General features: G+C 50.8%; 1 protein-coding gene across 1 annotated transcript; it reads left to right on the plus strand.

Annotated features, from left to right (window-relative positions):
• The first annotated feature begins 3,097 nt into the window (after positions 1-3,097).
• Positions 3,098-7,455, plus strand: LOC128842270 (melatonin receptor type 1A-like). The gene is made up of 2 exons (XM_054038134.1): positions 3,098-3,281; positions 6,671-7,455. The coding sequence occupies exons 1-2, from the start codon at positions 3,098-3,100 to the stop codon at positions 7,453-7,455; spliced, it is 969 nt and encodes a 322-aa protein (XP_053894109.1).
• Positions 7,456-16,055: the final 8,600 nt, after the last annotated feature.

Consider the following 16,055-nt stretch of genomic DNA (forward strand, 5'->3'; position numbering starts at 1 on the left):
TGTTACAAAGATGAGGGAGGTAAATTGTTCTCGTTAACCTTTGAGGATAGGACAAGAAGCAATGGGCTTAAATTGCAGCCAGGGAAGTTCAGGTTGGACATTAGGAAAAACTTCTTAACTGTCAGGGTGGTTAAGCACTGGAATAAATTGCCTAGGGAGGTTATGGAATCTCCATCACTGGGGATTGTTAAGAGCAGGTTAGACAAACACCTGTCAGGGATGGTCTAGATAATACTTAGTCCTGCCTTGAGTGCAGGGCACTGGACTAGATGATCTCTCGAGGTCCCTTCCAGTAGGGTTACCATACGTCTGGATTTTCGCGGACATGTCCGGCTTTTTGGTGCTCAAATCCCCATCCGGGGGGAAATGCCAAAAATCCGAACATGTCCGGGAAAATGCCGGCATCCCTGCTCCAGTGCCCTGCTTACCTGAGCGGCTCCGGCAGGCTGCGAACTGCGGGCGGATTCCCCGCTGCGGCGGTGGAGGCGGCTGCTGCTGCTCCCCCCAGACACCTCAGCTCTGTGTAGCTGAAGAGCCGAGCTGCCCGAGTGCTACCGGCTTCACGGTTTGCCAGGCAGCCCCCAGACCTCCAGACCCTGCCCCCGGCTGGGCGCTTCCCCAGTGCAGCCGGAGCCCAGGAGGGGAAGTGCCCGGCCGGGGGCAGGGTCTGGAGGTCTGGGGGCTGCCCGGCAAACCGTGAAGTCGGTAGCGCTCGGGCAGCCCTTTTCGCTTGGCTGGGAGGGAGGAGGAGGGGGAATGCGGGGCGCTCAGGGGAGGGGGCGGAGTTGGGGCAGGGCCGGGGCCAGGGCCCGTGGAGTGTCCTCTCTTTGAAAACCTTTAATATGGTAACCCTACTTCCAGTCCTATGATTCTATGAAAACTGAGCCCTGCATGGCAAAGTCTGTCACTCAAACTAAAACCCGCTGCCCTCAAACTAACACACAGTGCTTTGTGCCTAGTGAAAGATGGAAGGTAACGCCTCTGCTCACCCCTTCTGAGTGCTACTGCTGCTGGAAGAGCACAGAGGCCAAACCGACATGGGGAGGGGACACTCAGGAAAGTGGAGGCAAATCAACTACAACTGATGTGAAGGCAACGCACATGAATTAAGGCCCCTTAAACCCCGGGGGATGTTTTCAGTTCACTGTAACGTAACTCCCCAGTTGGCAAGGCCACTTCACTCCCGAAAGCATCTTTGCACTGGGGGGCAACGGCGAGCCGTGAGGCCTTTCGCCCGGCATGCAATGCTACACTCCACGAGGCGAGCCCTTGCACATACGTTGCATGCCAGTCATGCTGTGTGGAGGAGGCCATGTTGTCCTAGAAAATGGCGTCCTCCGGCACACGTCTGGGGGCTGGAGGGATCATCTTGCAGGCACAGCCGGTCCTGGGCCATGTGTTGCATACGCAGATAGCACGCCACTGCTGGGGGGGAGCGGGTTAACCAATGTGCATCGACCTCACACCGTGGGTTGATTTCCCCTAACTTTCCTGAGCATCCCCCTGTAGATGAGCCCCGAGACCAAGTAGCTCACACAGCTGCCACCCCTTGCCCCCCAGAGCAGCAGCATGCCATGACCACACCGTCCTCTCCAGGCATCCCAGCCTGGCGCCTGTAGGATGGAGAACATTGGCGCAGTGCTGCTGAGTGCTGTTTTGGCAGTTTGCTCTGTGATGTTTGCCTTGGCCTCCCTCTGGCTGGAAGAGCAGAGCGAGAGAGACACTTGTGGGAGATCAAACTGGGAATCCTGGCGCTGGGCTTCCCACAGCGACCAAGCCCGCAATGCTGGGACTGGTACCAAGTGGCCAAAACAGAGGCAGAACTGAGGTCCCACTTCAGACATTGTTCACGGTGGCTCCTTTGCTAGTGGGCTCATTGTACCGGGTCGGACAGGGGGCATAGCTAGCCTCGCTGTAAGGGGCTGAGTGACTGTGACCAGCGGCCTGCAGGGCTCCTTGCCTTCCCCTCGCACCATAGGGACCCGTTCCCCACCTGCGCGCATCCAGAGCTTGGATAAAACTGGCGTGAACAGCCGCGGGGCTCAGGGCGCCGCTGCTCTCCGCCCCGGGCAGGGAGGAGTTACCAGCCCCTAACCAGGAGCGAGCAGCGCACCCGGGGCAGGTTAGCCTATAAATGCGCGAAGGAGACGGCTGCGGTGCGGAGGCTGCGCCTCGGAAGGTGCTTCACGGGGACTGGGAGACACGGGGCTCTCCTGGCCCAGAGCCGCAGGTCAGGGGGGCTGGGAGAAGGGATGGAGGGGCCAAGGGCAAAGAGGAGAACGTGACCAAGCGTCGCTGCAGGAGACGGGGGACTGGAAGGAGCAGGGCAGCGGAAGGGCTCCGCTAGCCGGGGCCCCGGGGGAAGCGTGGCGCACGGCTCCGCGGGGGTGTCCGGTTCTGCCGCAGGCTGCAAAGTTTGCCCCCACCAACGGGAACTTTTCCGAGGAGCGCACGGGAGAGCGCGGAGCGCCGGCTGCCGAGGGAGCCCAGGGACAGGGCTGAATGGAGCCGAAGGGATGAACGAGGTGGGAAGAGCATCAGTGGGGCTGGAGAGGTGCCCGGAGCCCGGCGCTTGGCACCCAGAGCGCGGCACCGGGAAGGGAGCGCCCCCAGCAAGGGGCTGGCGGCGCTGAGCTGGGAGCTCTCCCGGGCTCCTAGCGCTGCCTGCGGGAGCGGGACTTCCCCAACTAGAGCCACTCGACGCGTATGGGGAGCGGCCCCCGTCCGCCCCCCAGGCACGGTGCTTTGGAGAGAGCGCCCCGCGGAGCAGCCACAGCGCCGGTCGCAGAGACGCGTGTGCGCAATTCTTAGCTCCGCCCGGGTGCCCAAAGCGGTGATCGGCCGGGGAATCCCACCTCCCCGCAGGGCCTGCGGACAGGGACAAAGGCGAGACCCTGCCACGCCGGACGCCGGAGCAAGCCACACTTCCAAGGAACTTCTCCGGGAGCGGCCCATGCGCCTCTCCTGGTGCTTTGAGAGGGGCACTGACCCTTGCCTTGGTTGAGCCCTGACCTCTTGGCTCAGGGCCACTGGAAATGCTAGTCCTGACTGGGTGAGGACTCTGCGCCGCCCTGAGAGGCAGGTTAGATGACCGAGGATGGAGGAGGAAGGTTCTCGGCTGAAGAACCTGTCTGCTGGCTTGGGAAGGGAGGATGGTCTCTACCCCACCTGGGTGGTGATCACGCTGGCTGTCATCCTCATCATCACCATCACTGTGGACATCCTGGGCAACCTCCTGGTGATTGTCTCAGTCTTCAAGAACAAGAACCTGAGAAAAGCAGGTAATGGCCTTGCTGGGGGTGGGGGGAGGGGTTCACTCTCCAGGCTCCCAGGAACAGCTCTGCCTCCCTCCGCAGGGCCCAGGAGCAGTAAGCCAGCCTCCTGCCCCGCTAGTGCAGTGACATGCCCGTGCTAGCAGAATCCACCTTTGTGTCTGTGTGTCCGTCCGTGTGCGTGCATGTCTGTCTGTCCGTCCATCTCGGTATGTAAACTTCTCCCACCCAGCACAGCTGGGATTCAAGGCAAATTTCTAGTAGGTGCGGAGTGCCTGGAGTTGGAAAGGCTAGTAAAGCAGGCTACCAAAGCTTAGAGGGGAAAATTCTGTTGGCCATAGTGACCCGTGCTTCCATGCCTGAGATACATTGCACCCGTTGGCTTACAGTCTCAACCAGATCCGCGGCCCAGTGACTAGTGATTTTGGCTGCTCAACTTGGGACAGCCTAAAAAAGGGCCCGATTTTTCAGAGGGTGGGTACTCAGTGCTCAGCCGGGGCACCCCAAAAACTGAAACACCCCAAATCACTCAACAGTTCTGAAAATCTTGACTCAGATTCCACCAGCTGGCTTCAGGGCTCATCAATCCCTCTCCGGGGGAATTCTGGCCTAGTTCCTTGTGGGATTTAGATTCTTCTTAGGTCAATTAAGGGGTTTGGAGGATCTAAAGCTCCCTCCACTAGCCTGTCTGGTGATCTTGTAAGTGCATGGGTAGAATGGGACACAAAATGAATGGTAAGAATTGTTCCTGCCTTCGCACAGGAGAAAACAGCTCTTTTCCATTTGCACAGCCTGATTCGAGCAGCAGCTACTGTTCAGCTGGCATTTACTAAATCAGGGGGGTTGGGTTTTTGTCCATCTTCATGCACTAAAAAAGTTACCAGTAACTCTCCGGGTTAGGTTGTTTCTGCGGCAATGAAGTGGAGAATTTTGCTGACCTCACGCTCTGCTTGCAAGCCCCACATAGGTAGAAAGTTTTCTGTCTTCCCTTGCCTATAATAAACCCAGGCTACAAGCCAAGGTCTTGGTCCGTAATAATTAGCCTCCATCTCTGGAAAAGCCCTTCAGTCCCTTCATGTAACAATACTTTGTCCTTCTGCAGCATTGGATCCCGAAGCATTTTACACTAAATCTGACTCTCAGCGCCACTAGGAAATTATTTTAAGGGGGGGAAACTGAGGCAGAAAGCTGGAGGCTTATATTGTCAAGGATGTCTAACTGGAGACAAATTGGGTCTGATTTTCAGTGGGGCCGAGTGTCCAAGAATCCCAAGTGACTTCAGTGGGAGCCAGGCAAATCCCATGCCTCTTAAAAGCAGGCTGTCTTTCTCCCCAGAATTCAGTGACTCAAAGTCAGCATACCTTCGAAAGCTCCAGTCTAAAAGACAAAGCCAGGAATGGAATCCAGGCGTCCTGACACCTAGTCCTGTTCGGTAACTGCTAGACACTACATTTCTAGTTGTCACCTCCTTATCTTTTAATGGGTTCTCTCCCTTGCCATGCAGTGACAATGCAATCCTTAGGACATCACAGTCTTTGCAATGGGAGCGGGAACAATGTTATGTATGCTCCAATATGACTGGACTTCGCTGGCATGACTAGGTATACAAGCGTGGAGGGCTCTCACGCCTGGCAGAAGTAGGTCCGTGATGGCCAGGGTTGGGTTCCAGGCTGTGTCCGGGGTTTGATCCCCTGCATCCCAGTATTCTGACTTTACTGCCGGGAAAAGGCAGGAGGGGCTGGGAGAGCAAACAAATAACTTCGATAGGCGTGCGTGCACCTGCATGCCCCTTACCAGGGGGGGCACCTAACCGCTGCTTCATTTATGCTACCTAGACTGTCTCTGGCTAACCAAATTCGAAGTCAGTGGCTGGGGATAGCCCGGGTGCGACTGATGCAATCTAACGCCAGGATCAATCCAATCCTACAGAGCCGAGAAATGTCAAAGGCCGTTGAAAAGCACAAAGCCAGAACCAAATCGGTCATCACAGCAGGACTGACTTTAACAGGGGTCCCCAGTGTCAAAATCCAGAGCCCATTCCAAGCACCTGAGTATAATCAACTCCCCTGTGCATGGAGTGGCCAATTCCACATCCCTGCTGGAGCAGAGCCGTGGCCAGGGCAACGTAGTGCAGCCAGCTTGAATGGCCCCATTGCATTAAACTGAGTGGTTACCATCTGCTTTGGCTTCAGCTGCAAGTGCCACCCAGGAGAACACGTCTCCGTTGTATTGTCTCCCGGGAGAGCAGTGATTTAAACCCCTCGCCTGCTCTTTTCTTTTATTGCAAGCAGTAGAGGGGTCAGGTCGGGTACAGAATTTTGCAAGCTCTCTGCCTCTTCCATCACACGGTTCCATCTGACCGGTGTCCTGCAGCCGAGACATTGTATTCTCCAGGCAGCTGGGCTGTGCCTTTCACCTACCACCGAATTCCCTACCCCACCCAGTGCACCAGTTCCCTAGAGCTGCTCCAAAGAGAGGGAAAACCCCACCTCTCTCCTGTCACGGTGAGGAAGAAAAAAGATCCCTGCGTGAAAAGACACTGCCGCTGGCTCGGGACTAGTCCTCTTGTGGAAGAGGAGGCGCAAATAACTCTGGGCAGCATTATCCCCTTTGGGGCTTTAATTCCCAAATCAGCCCAGCAGAGAGCAAGCACACGATTGTGGACCAAAGAACTGCAAAGCACCCATTTGGCTTTCCTTGCTCAAGTGATAGATGTGCACCTCAAATTTGGCCCAGTGGTTAGGGCCTGACACCGCGGGAGACCCAGGTTCGATGCCTGGCTCCACCACAGACATTCTGTGCGATTTTGGGCCAGTCAATCACAGCCCAATTTTCAAAAGTGGGTTTCACTTTAGAAAACAAATCTAGCCACTAGCTCGTCTGTTCCTCTGCTCCCCCTCTGTACTAATAGCACTGCCCTGCCTCCCAAGGGTGTATGAGGATAATATATTAGATGGATGCTCAATGTTATTTGAATTCTGGTAGCACCTAAAGGCAATCAAGGCCCCGTTGTGCTAGGTGCTGTACAAAATGAATAAAACAGACAGTGTCTGCCCCCGGGAGCTAAAAATCTAAGATTGTGACAAGATGCAACAAGGGGATAAACAGACAAATGGGTGGGGGTACAAGGTAGCGATGAAAGGAAGCAGTCGTGGTAGTTAAAGTGGTAATAAGTTACGCTACTCTGTAGATGATGCATGAGCCAGAACAGAATCCATCTCTCAGAGCCACCTCTGCCATGCAAAGAGAAGTAAAAAGACAGTACGACAAGCAGGTGCAGTTTGAAGTAGACACAGGAAGCTGATCTGTTTAGCAAGGAGAAGGCGTTTTCCGGGCTGCTGCTGCATTCCGATCATAGGTTCTAACTGTTTGTTGTTGTTTTTTGTTACCCTCCCCAGGCAACGCCTTTGTGGTGAGCTTGGCCATTGCAGACTTACTAGTGGCTTTTTACCCTTATCCCCTGGTCCTGATGGCTATTTTCCATGACGGCTGGGTGATGGGGTACCTCCATTGCCAGGTCAGCGGCTTCCTGATGGGCATCAGCGTTATCGGCTCCATCTTCAACATCACTGGCATCGCCATTAACCGCTACTGCTACATCTGCCACAGCCTGAAGTACGACAAGCTTTTCTCGGGCCCCAACACCGTGTGCTACGTGGGGCTGGTTTGGGCACTCACCTTGCTGGCCATCATGCCAAACCTCTTTGTGGAGTCCCTGCAGTACGACCCGCGGGTGTACTCCTGCACCTTTGCCCAGTCTGTCAGCGCCCTCTATACCATCGCCGTGGTGCTCATCCATTTCTTCCTCCCCATCACCATCGTCACCTACTGCTACCTGCGGATTTGGGTGCTGGTCATCCAGGTGCGCCGCAGGGTCAAGCCGGACACGCAGCCCAAAATCAAGTCCCACGATTTCTGGAACTTCCTGACCATGTTCATGGTCTTTGTGCTCTTCGCTGTGTGCTGGGCGCCGTTAAACTTCATCGGCTTCGCGGTGGCGGTCCAGCCCACACTGGGCTCCTTGATACCCGAGTGGCTCTTCACGGCCAGTTACTTCTTGGCCTACTTCAACAGCTGTCTGAACGCTGTGGTTTATGGGGCGATGAACCATAACTTTAGGAAAGAGTACAAGAGAATCATACTGACTGTGTTGCAACTGGCTTACAGGGCTGATGGAGACTAGCACCCATGTGCTGAGCCAGAAGGGAGGAGGTTTTACTATAGTCACACTGATCCCCTGCTCCACTTTTAAGTGAAGTGCAAAGAATGCAGCCAAAACAGCGAGAGGTTGGCAGAGGACACAGCTCCATATATAAGCTGTCTGCAACAAGAACGGTGCAGCCCACCTTGTTCTGCAACATACTGTCCTTTTTAGAATGCAATGAGGTTTGAAAACGGCCTCTCCTCGCTTAATTGCCCTGGCATAGTTTCCCCAGCCTCAGTCAGATAGGTATGCTGGAAACAGCTAGGGCCAAGTGATTCCTAGCAAATTTATTCAGTGAACTATCCACAAACATCTCAGCATTTTCTCTAATTTCTCCATGATTCGCCAGATAATTCTGTGCATCTCAAGGATGTTTGTGAACAGCTAGCTGAGTGTTGGAGACCCCAAATCCAACTGGTTTCATTTGGACCCATGAAATAGTTACTGTTCCATGATTGGATGAGCACAAGTCCTAGCACTGAAGTTTCCTGTGTGAACACTCACCTCTATGACTTGGGATCTGTCTTCCCTAAGTATTCTCCAGTATTCACTGACTATTTGCACTGGCCACAAGGTTACCCCAGAGTGAAAGCAGAAAGGGGTGCAAACTCAGCCAAAGGGAATTCTATATTTTTATTGAATGGTGGGATTTTCCAGAAGCTCCCGAAGGAGACAGGTGCCTCTGAAAGCCCCACCTTACGTGAATATACACAAAAATTGTAGTGTTTGCTAAGTCATGTGATTCCCTTGAATGAACTGAGGTAGTGAACCCTTTTCCTTCTCTTTGGAGCCAAGGGTGAACCCTTCAGAAAGGAAAACCCATCATCAGAAAACTGAATCCACTTCAGAAGAAGACAATCGTCAGTGAGACTTGACTGCTCCTCTGATGAAAAACCATCACAATGGGAAGTGGAAACCACCACAGTGAGGCTGAATCTAAAAGTCAGAAGATAATCCACAATGACGACAAGTCCTTTGGAAATGCCAGCGGCTCGAAGAGAGCATGTTACCTTTCAATGAGACCAGACCTGGAGGCTCTTGATAAGATATTTAGAACACAGGTGTGAATACTGTTCACATGCTGAGAGGAGTTTATGGAAGCCAATTTTTCTCTTGTTTGGTATTTAATTCAAGAGATATATTGGACTAGAGGAAAAGGGGTTGGGCTCATATCCTTAAGGTATTTAGGATTCTAACTTCCATTGATTTCAGTGAAGAATCTGGGCCTTGGTCCCCAGTGGCCCCAAACGGCAATGGTTCGTTGGGCTTGAATTTAACAGATTGTGGGACTGAGGAGAAGGGAATAAGGAAGACAGAGCCAAGATGGTTCAACAAGTCTGACCAGCAGTAAGGAAATTATCCACTTGTCGTACTAGCATACGCAACATGTTCCAGTGTGCAATGGGGTGTGCCACCACAGAACACATTTTGCATGAGATTTTCCCTTTGATCCCTGGAGATGTTCTGATCCGGTTACTCCAGCATGTAAAGCAGAAATCTGCTTTTGTGCATGGCCATCAAGGAAGACACGAAAATATGTTTTAAATCAGTGATACTCAGTCTGAGGCTCGTGAGCCGCAAGTGGCTCTTTAATGGGTTTCCTGTGGCTCTTTCCAGCACATGCTATTAAAACACTGTGTGACTGAATGATTAACCAATCAGGAGGCTTTTACTATGTTATTAACCAATTGTAGTTTATAAAATAATACTACTTGGTCAGTCGTTTTGCTGTGAGAATAATAAACTAAATATTTCCCATCGCACTGTTTAAGTCTGACTATATAGTAAATGAAATAATGAATTCACACGACCTTGGCTCTTTTGGGTAATGCTGATCGCTAATTTGACTCCTGAACCACTGAAGTCTGAGTATCACTGTTTTAAATGCAAGTTTACAAGTGTGAGTATGTCTGTAATGTATTATGGGTGGGATTTTCAAATGAGCCTAAATTACTTATAAGTGTAAGTCCCATTGACTTTCAATGCAACAAAAGCACCTCTCTCTATGTATGTGTGTGTGACACACACACACACACATACCCCTACCTTGATTAAAAACATCATCTTGTCTTCCTTGATAGGCATGAAAGAGAAAAAAAATCAAAGTTTTTTCCCCAGATGCAGTCATTGATTTCATGAGGTTATTTTCACGTGGGTTCAAAAACCAACACAAATATCCAAGTGAAAAAGCTTTGCTATCGATTCAGTCAGATCTGATTCACCTGCACGTCACCTGTTGCTCGGGAAGAGCAAAGGGATAACTAGGCTTACAACAGGTATGAAATTGCCCATTTTGCTCTCCCTGCCCCCAAATAAAATTGATGTTTCCTGAATTGTGGTTATAGAATCTTTGTTGCAACAGCACTAGAAAGGCAGCAAGAAAGATTTAAGTCACACAGACCCCAGAATTGCTCTATGCCACCATAACTTTAGATTGAACTGGCGGGGAATGTCTTTGGGACACTAAATAGCCACCATACCATTGCCAAAAATAAATAAGTCCCTGCCACCCCCAAGCCACTATCTTCGTACATGCCACCAAAAACCCCACAGTGTAATAATTCCCTTGTCTGATTGTGCATTAGCACTTGGACTATAGCCTCACTGCTGGGCACCTCACTGCAGAACACAGAGGCCACGCACAAGTAAGGAAACAAACCAAAGGCAGCAGTGTCAGCATGTGATCCAAGTCTGGCCAAGAGTTTTCCTTCCAGGCTGTTTTGACAGGTGCTGACAGAACATTTATATTTTCACGGCAGTCTCTGCTTTCCATAGAAAATTTTGACATATCATGAAAAATGCAAAAAGATTTTGGTTGAAAACCCAAACTTAACAGGTTTTGAGTTTTTTTGACCAAAGGAAAAAAAGTCCAAATTTCCCACAACCCCGCTCCCTGAAAAATACCCTTTTCTCTGACTAGTTCTAATCGGCTCCATTAGAAACACCTGGGGGCAACAGAAACGTTACCTTGTGCGACAGATTCCTAGGGAGTCTGTGAGCTCTCACGGACACAGCCATTCACTTCTTGGTCAGGACACTGGTTTGACGGAGCTCCGGAGATTACTGTGCCTTCCATTTAGCACAGAAACCTCTAATTTGTGCTAAAAAATAACAACGTCCCTGCACTTTATTTCAGCTGGCTTTGAGTGCTTTGTTCCACGGTTCCTCAGACCCTGATGGGAAGGCTCAGACAAGCCACAGGGAGAATGAACAATGCTAATCTTTTATTCATACCGACCCTTTCAGCCGGGAGGATCCCAAAGCACTGTAAAAACTGATCCATGAACGATGCATAGGGATCGCATCTGTCACTGAAACGCAGCCTCCTGTAACAGTGCACAGCAGCGCTACCCAAAGAGATAAAAGAGAATACTGTGGCTGAGGAATATAATTCCAGAAATTGAACTGGCTAGGACAATCCAAAGAGCGTTATGGGATCTCTAATAGACTCATAGACTTTAAGGTCAAAAGGGACCATTCCGATCATCTAGTCTGACCTCCTGCACAATGCAGGCCACAGAATCTCACCCACCCAAATCCCTAACCTATTCCTGAGTTATTGAAGTTCTCAAATCGTGGTTTAAAGACCTCAAGGTGCAGAGAATCCTCCAGCAAGTGACCCGTGCCCCACTCTGCAGAGGGGGCGAAAAACCTCCAGGGCCTCTGCCAATCTGCCCTGGAGGAAAATTCCTTCCCGACCCCAAATATGGCGATCAGCTAAACCCTGAGCATGTGGGCAAGACTCACCAGCCAGCACCCAGGAAAGAATTCTCTGTAGTAACTCAGATCCCACCCTCTCTAGTGTCCCAACACAGGCCATTGGGCATATTTACCTGCTAATAATCAAAGATCAATTAATTGCCCAAATCAGGCTATCCCATCATACCATCCCCTCCATAAACTTATCAAGCTTAGTCTTGAAGCCAGATATGTCTTTTGCCCCCACTGCTCCTCTTGGGAGGCTGTTCCAGAACTTCACTCCTCTAATGATCCCCAGTCACTCAGGCCATCAGGTTTACATCGCATTCTAGTTAAAGGGGTTGAAGAAACGCTATCAGCTTCAGTGGTGTTACACCAGGGATAAGTTTGCCCCCCCATCTCCAGTAACTTTGTATTTTCACTTACCCCAGCACTGAAGAGAGTTTCCAATGGGTTCTGTCCGAAGTGTAAAAATCCCATCAGTAATGGAGCAATGAACAGCCTGCCTGTCCCCACGTTTAACATACACATGCCCAATCATTGCATCAGTGCTTTTCTCTAAGAAAGGTCCTTGGCTTCCACATGCCCCAGCAACGTGTTTAAAATAGAAGGGGCACATTCGGCCAGGCCACTGGACTCTGGGCGTAGCGAAGAATGTTTGGGGTACTTGCTCCGCAGCGTTGGATGGTTTGGTTAGCAGCTGCTGAAATCTGCTGTCAATCCACTGCTAAAGCCAAATTCCGGAATGAGTTCCTAGCAGCACACTCCATGATGACACAACCGAGAGCCATGTTGATCTGGCCTGGTTACCAGATGCTGGAGGTGCTGCCATGTGGTGTGCCTGGCTGGTGGTCAGGATAGAAATAAGAAATTGAGCAGGTGAACTCAGGGGCATTGGAACAATTTGTACGGTGGGGGTGCTGAGAGCCATTGAACCAAACTGTAAACCCTGGATATAATAGAAACCACTTCAAGCCCGGGGGTGCGGCAGCACTCCCAGCACCCCTAGTTCCAGCATCTATGGGTGAACTAATGTTACAGGGAGTGACTTGCTCAAAGCAAGGCTAGTGACGGATTCAGAAAAGCACTTTACTGAGGATCAGGTTAGTTGTCCAGAATCCCAGTCACTGCCCTGGAGTCTGGCTGGTATTTTAGCTGTTTACGTAAATCAAAGAGACATTTATGATATAAAATCAATCTAAGTCATCTTCGTGTCTCGATGCTAGATCCTTCCTGGTTCATCCCTATGGTGCTGCCAGACTCAGATACCAAAATATATCTATCACCAGAGAAGAAACAGGCAGTCCCACCACTGGTCCTCTGCATCTCCCACTATTCACAGGTTGAGAACCCAGCCCCACGCACAATGTTCTAGTGTCACAGATCATCCTCTTATCTTTCTACATTACTCCCAGTGGTGGCTGGAGTCCAAAGCCAGGGATGGGGATGGGGGTTGCATCCCATCGTGACAGAAACCTCTGAGGCTGGTTGGTGCTCAAACGTAGTCGCTCACACAACGTGCAGTTAAAAAGCAAAACAGACTCGCTTAATTGATTTTATTTTTACCCAGCATTTTTTGTTTGGATTATATTAGCGCCCAGAGGCGTTCTCCCTGTCCGATAGACTGAAGAGTGACCACACACTCAGACACAAAATCAGTTCAGACTCCACCAAACAATATAATTTCTGACGAACTAAACAAACAATCAATCAACCAATGGTGGACCCCACCCCCTCCAGTGAAACAGTTGTGACTCCACCAAATTAAAAACCATTTCTCACCCCCACCCCATAGTCATGTCTGTCATCCTCACAAATACCACTGCCCAAACCTGTCCCACATAACCTTCCCCACAAAATCACTTCGGCCACCTTCCCACAAACTCCCCCCAAACAAAAAGCACTTAACACCCCCCACCCACACATGAAATCATTTCTGAGCAAAGGCCTAAATTGCTGACCAGCCAAACAGCTGTGCCTCCAACACACACCAAGTGAAATCCCGGCTGATCCCCCACAATAAAACCACTTACAACCCACAGCATGAAACCGTTCCTTACCCACCACATCAACCCAGCCGCAATTCCGCCCCCACCCCACACATAAACCCACTTCTGGTCCACCCCCAAAAAAGCAGCAATTCCCCCAAACAGCAAAGGAGATCCAGTCTGAGCTAACCCCATTGCAGCTCCCTGCTTGCCTCCTGAAGCTGCTTTCTCAACCCACTAGACCACAAAGGGAAAACTGTTCAATCCCCTTCCTCAAGCCCTGAACACCAAGGCCCCCCACTGAGCCAGGAGGACCCTCTGTGGACTATAAACCCCGTGCTGGGCAGAAGAGCCCTCCTCCATGGGCCAAAAGCATCCCTCAGAGGCCCCACTTCCTACCTGGTTCACTTGCCTGGCATCTTCCAGTTCAAAGGGTGGTACTGGCAGACTCCTCCACCTGGTGCTCTCCCATTCAGCTCCAGCAAGGGGCGGGATGGCGCTCTGCCTCGAGTCTGCTCAGACGCCTCGCTGCAAATCCTTTGCCCCAGAGGGGTAGAAGAAAGCAGCCTGGGAGCCTGCTCTGACCTCAGCCCTGCTCCATGTTTTCAGCGGCGGGAGGAGCTCTCTCAGGGGCTGGAAATCACCTGCCCTACCCAGCCTGAGCTCCATAGGGCAGCTCCTCCCTCCCAGGCCCCCCATCCACCGTGACCCAGAATGCACTGGGAAAAGGCATTGAGCAGAAAGTGTGTTTCTGAAGAAGCCAAAAGTGACCCTCATTCCTGGCTGCCCCTGGGTCCTCTGCACTCGGTGACAGCGGCCAAGCATGCCAGGGTGTTCTGTGGGCTTCCGTGGGCAAGTCACTCGCTGACAACTGGGGCGCATAGGCCTCGTGCATTAGTATCATTCTGGTGCAGCTGCCCGCTCTCCTTCCCCACCTTCATGCCAGCATAAGGAAGGAAGAGTCTGTGTGACAGGCACCAGGTACAGGCAGGGTCAAATTCAGCAAAGGCCAAAGGTCAGAGAAATAAGGAAGGTTGCAGCAAACCCAGCCCCTCACCCATAAGGGGCTCTGCTTGAGGTCAAGGGGGAAGGAGACTGACTGTTCTGGGGAGAACGGTCTCCTGTAATTCCAGGCTGCAATCAGATGGGGAGTTAACAGAGCTGGGAACTGTCCCAGAGGGACTTCGCCCAGTGGCAGCACCACTCCTCTGAGGAGAAGGAGCAGAGGTAGAGGCAGATAGGATTTAACAGGCACTGTTCTACAGGTGCACACCCACTGATGCAGTGTAAGAGACACACACACCCGCTTCGGGAGAGAGCAGGCTCTGGTTCTCAAAGGAGTCAGCACTCATCCACAGAGAATACCTGATCGTGGTTGATCTCTTTAAAAAGATGCTCCCCCCTGTCATTGCTAATATGCTAACACCCCCAAAATGGGATTGTAATGAGTTTTATTGCCATTTGCCAACTTCAAACAGCGGTGGCTGGCTGCCCTGTGAATTCCAAATGGCAAATAATAGTTAATAAAATGCGAGGATCAATTTCCAGCCTTTTATGACAGTCCACGTTCAAGAGTGTCTGAAGTGCTTTGGAAAATTCAAATTAAAACATAATGCTGCACTTGGGGATGGTGATAGAAGGAGACACATGTTCTATTAATATATCCAACAGGCTCGCTCACCACCTTGAATTGTGAAGTGTAGTGTCACGAACCGCAGGGAGGCCACATCGCCTCAGAGGTGATGTCACAATTAGGACTCTGACCTTCTTAAGAATTAAAAGTCAAGCTGCGACCAAACTCGACTTTACAGCCCTCCAAGTGGCTAGAAAGAGAAGACATAAGACCAAGATTTCCAACCGTGGATCAGACTTTAGTCACTGTTTGATGTCAGATGCTTAGAAAGAGACTACAATCTGTAGTGCATTGGGCAGATTATTGTATAATAGTGTAAAAACAATCCTTAATGCCCATGCTCTAGCAATGAGGGGAGTTATCGCCTGAGTGTATTCTGTAGGTGTCTTTAAAAGGATTAATAAAGCTTGTGAAATAAAACTGACATCGCAAGCCATTGGAGAGAGGGCAAAGGCCCAAGGGGATAGATAGTCTGTGAAAGGGTCAAATTGGTAACAACTATGATCCCTAATAAAATTCCTTATTGAAGCTCAGGGAGATAGAACCCAGCTGCGGGGATGGTTTCCTCTTTCGAGACACTCTGATCTTCAACTAATGAAGTCTTTGGAATTGTTATCATGGGGTAACATAATGGTGGAGTTTTCTTGGGAGCTGAAAGAGATCCCTGTGTTTGCAGCTGGCTGGGACATTCCATTTTTGGGTCATGTGGGGGGGGCTGATTGACTAAAACCAATGGGGGGGATAGCTCAGTAGTTTGAACCTTAGCCTGCTAAACCCAGGGTTGTGAGTTCAATCCTTTGAGGGGGCCATTTACAGATCTGGGGCAAAAATCTGTCTGGGGGTTGGACTAGATGGCCTCCTGAGGTCCCTTCCAACCCTGATATTCTATTATGATGAACTCCAGCCCTGAATACCTCACTGCAGTGTGAGAGCTCAGTTTAGTCAGATGTCTATTCCAGCCCTTCAGCATAGTCAGGAACTCAGTCCAGCCTGGATATTTAGCACAACTTAGGACCTTGCTCCAGTTCTGGGAGCCCATTCCAGTTTCAGAAGCTTAATGTGAGTTAAGAGCTCAGCCTAGACTAAGACCTACAGCTGCTAGATTTTAGCTAAGGGTTTCAATTAAAAGTCTTCCCACCTTAAGGTTGGGGGATTTATTTCTTAAGAAGCTGCTAGTGGAATATTGTGAATGAAATGAACAGATTTGGTGGGCTCTGATATTAGAAATTCTTTATTTTCTAATGGTCCCCCTGGCTTTT

Source organism: Malaclemys terrapin, chromosome 8 (genome assembly GCF_027887155.1).
Source record: "Malaclemys terrapin pileata isolate rMalTer1 chromosome 8, rMalTer1.hap1, whole genome shotgun sequence".
Lineage (NCBI taxonomy): Eukaryota > Metazoa > Chordata > Testudines > Emydidae > Malaclemys > Malaclemys terrapin.

Bases quoted from the DNA above. Each gene is read 5' to 3' on its own strand.
- LOC128842270 (XM_054038134.1), top strand. From the start codon at position 3,098: ATGGAGGAGGAAGGTTCTCGGCTGAAGAACCTGTCTGCTGGCTTGGGA. The intron at 3,282-6,670 runs GTAATGGCCTTG...TACCCTCCCCAG, and splicing joins CAAGAACCTGAGAAAAGCAG to GCAACGCCTTTGTGGTGAGC.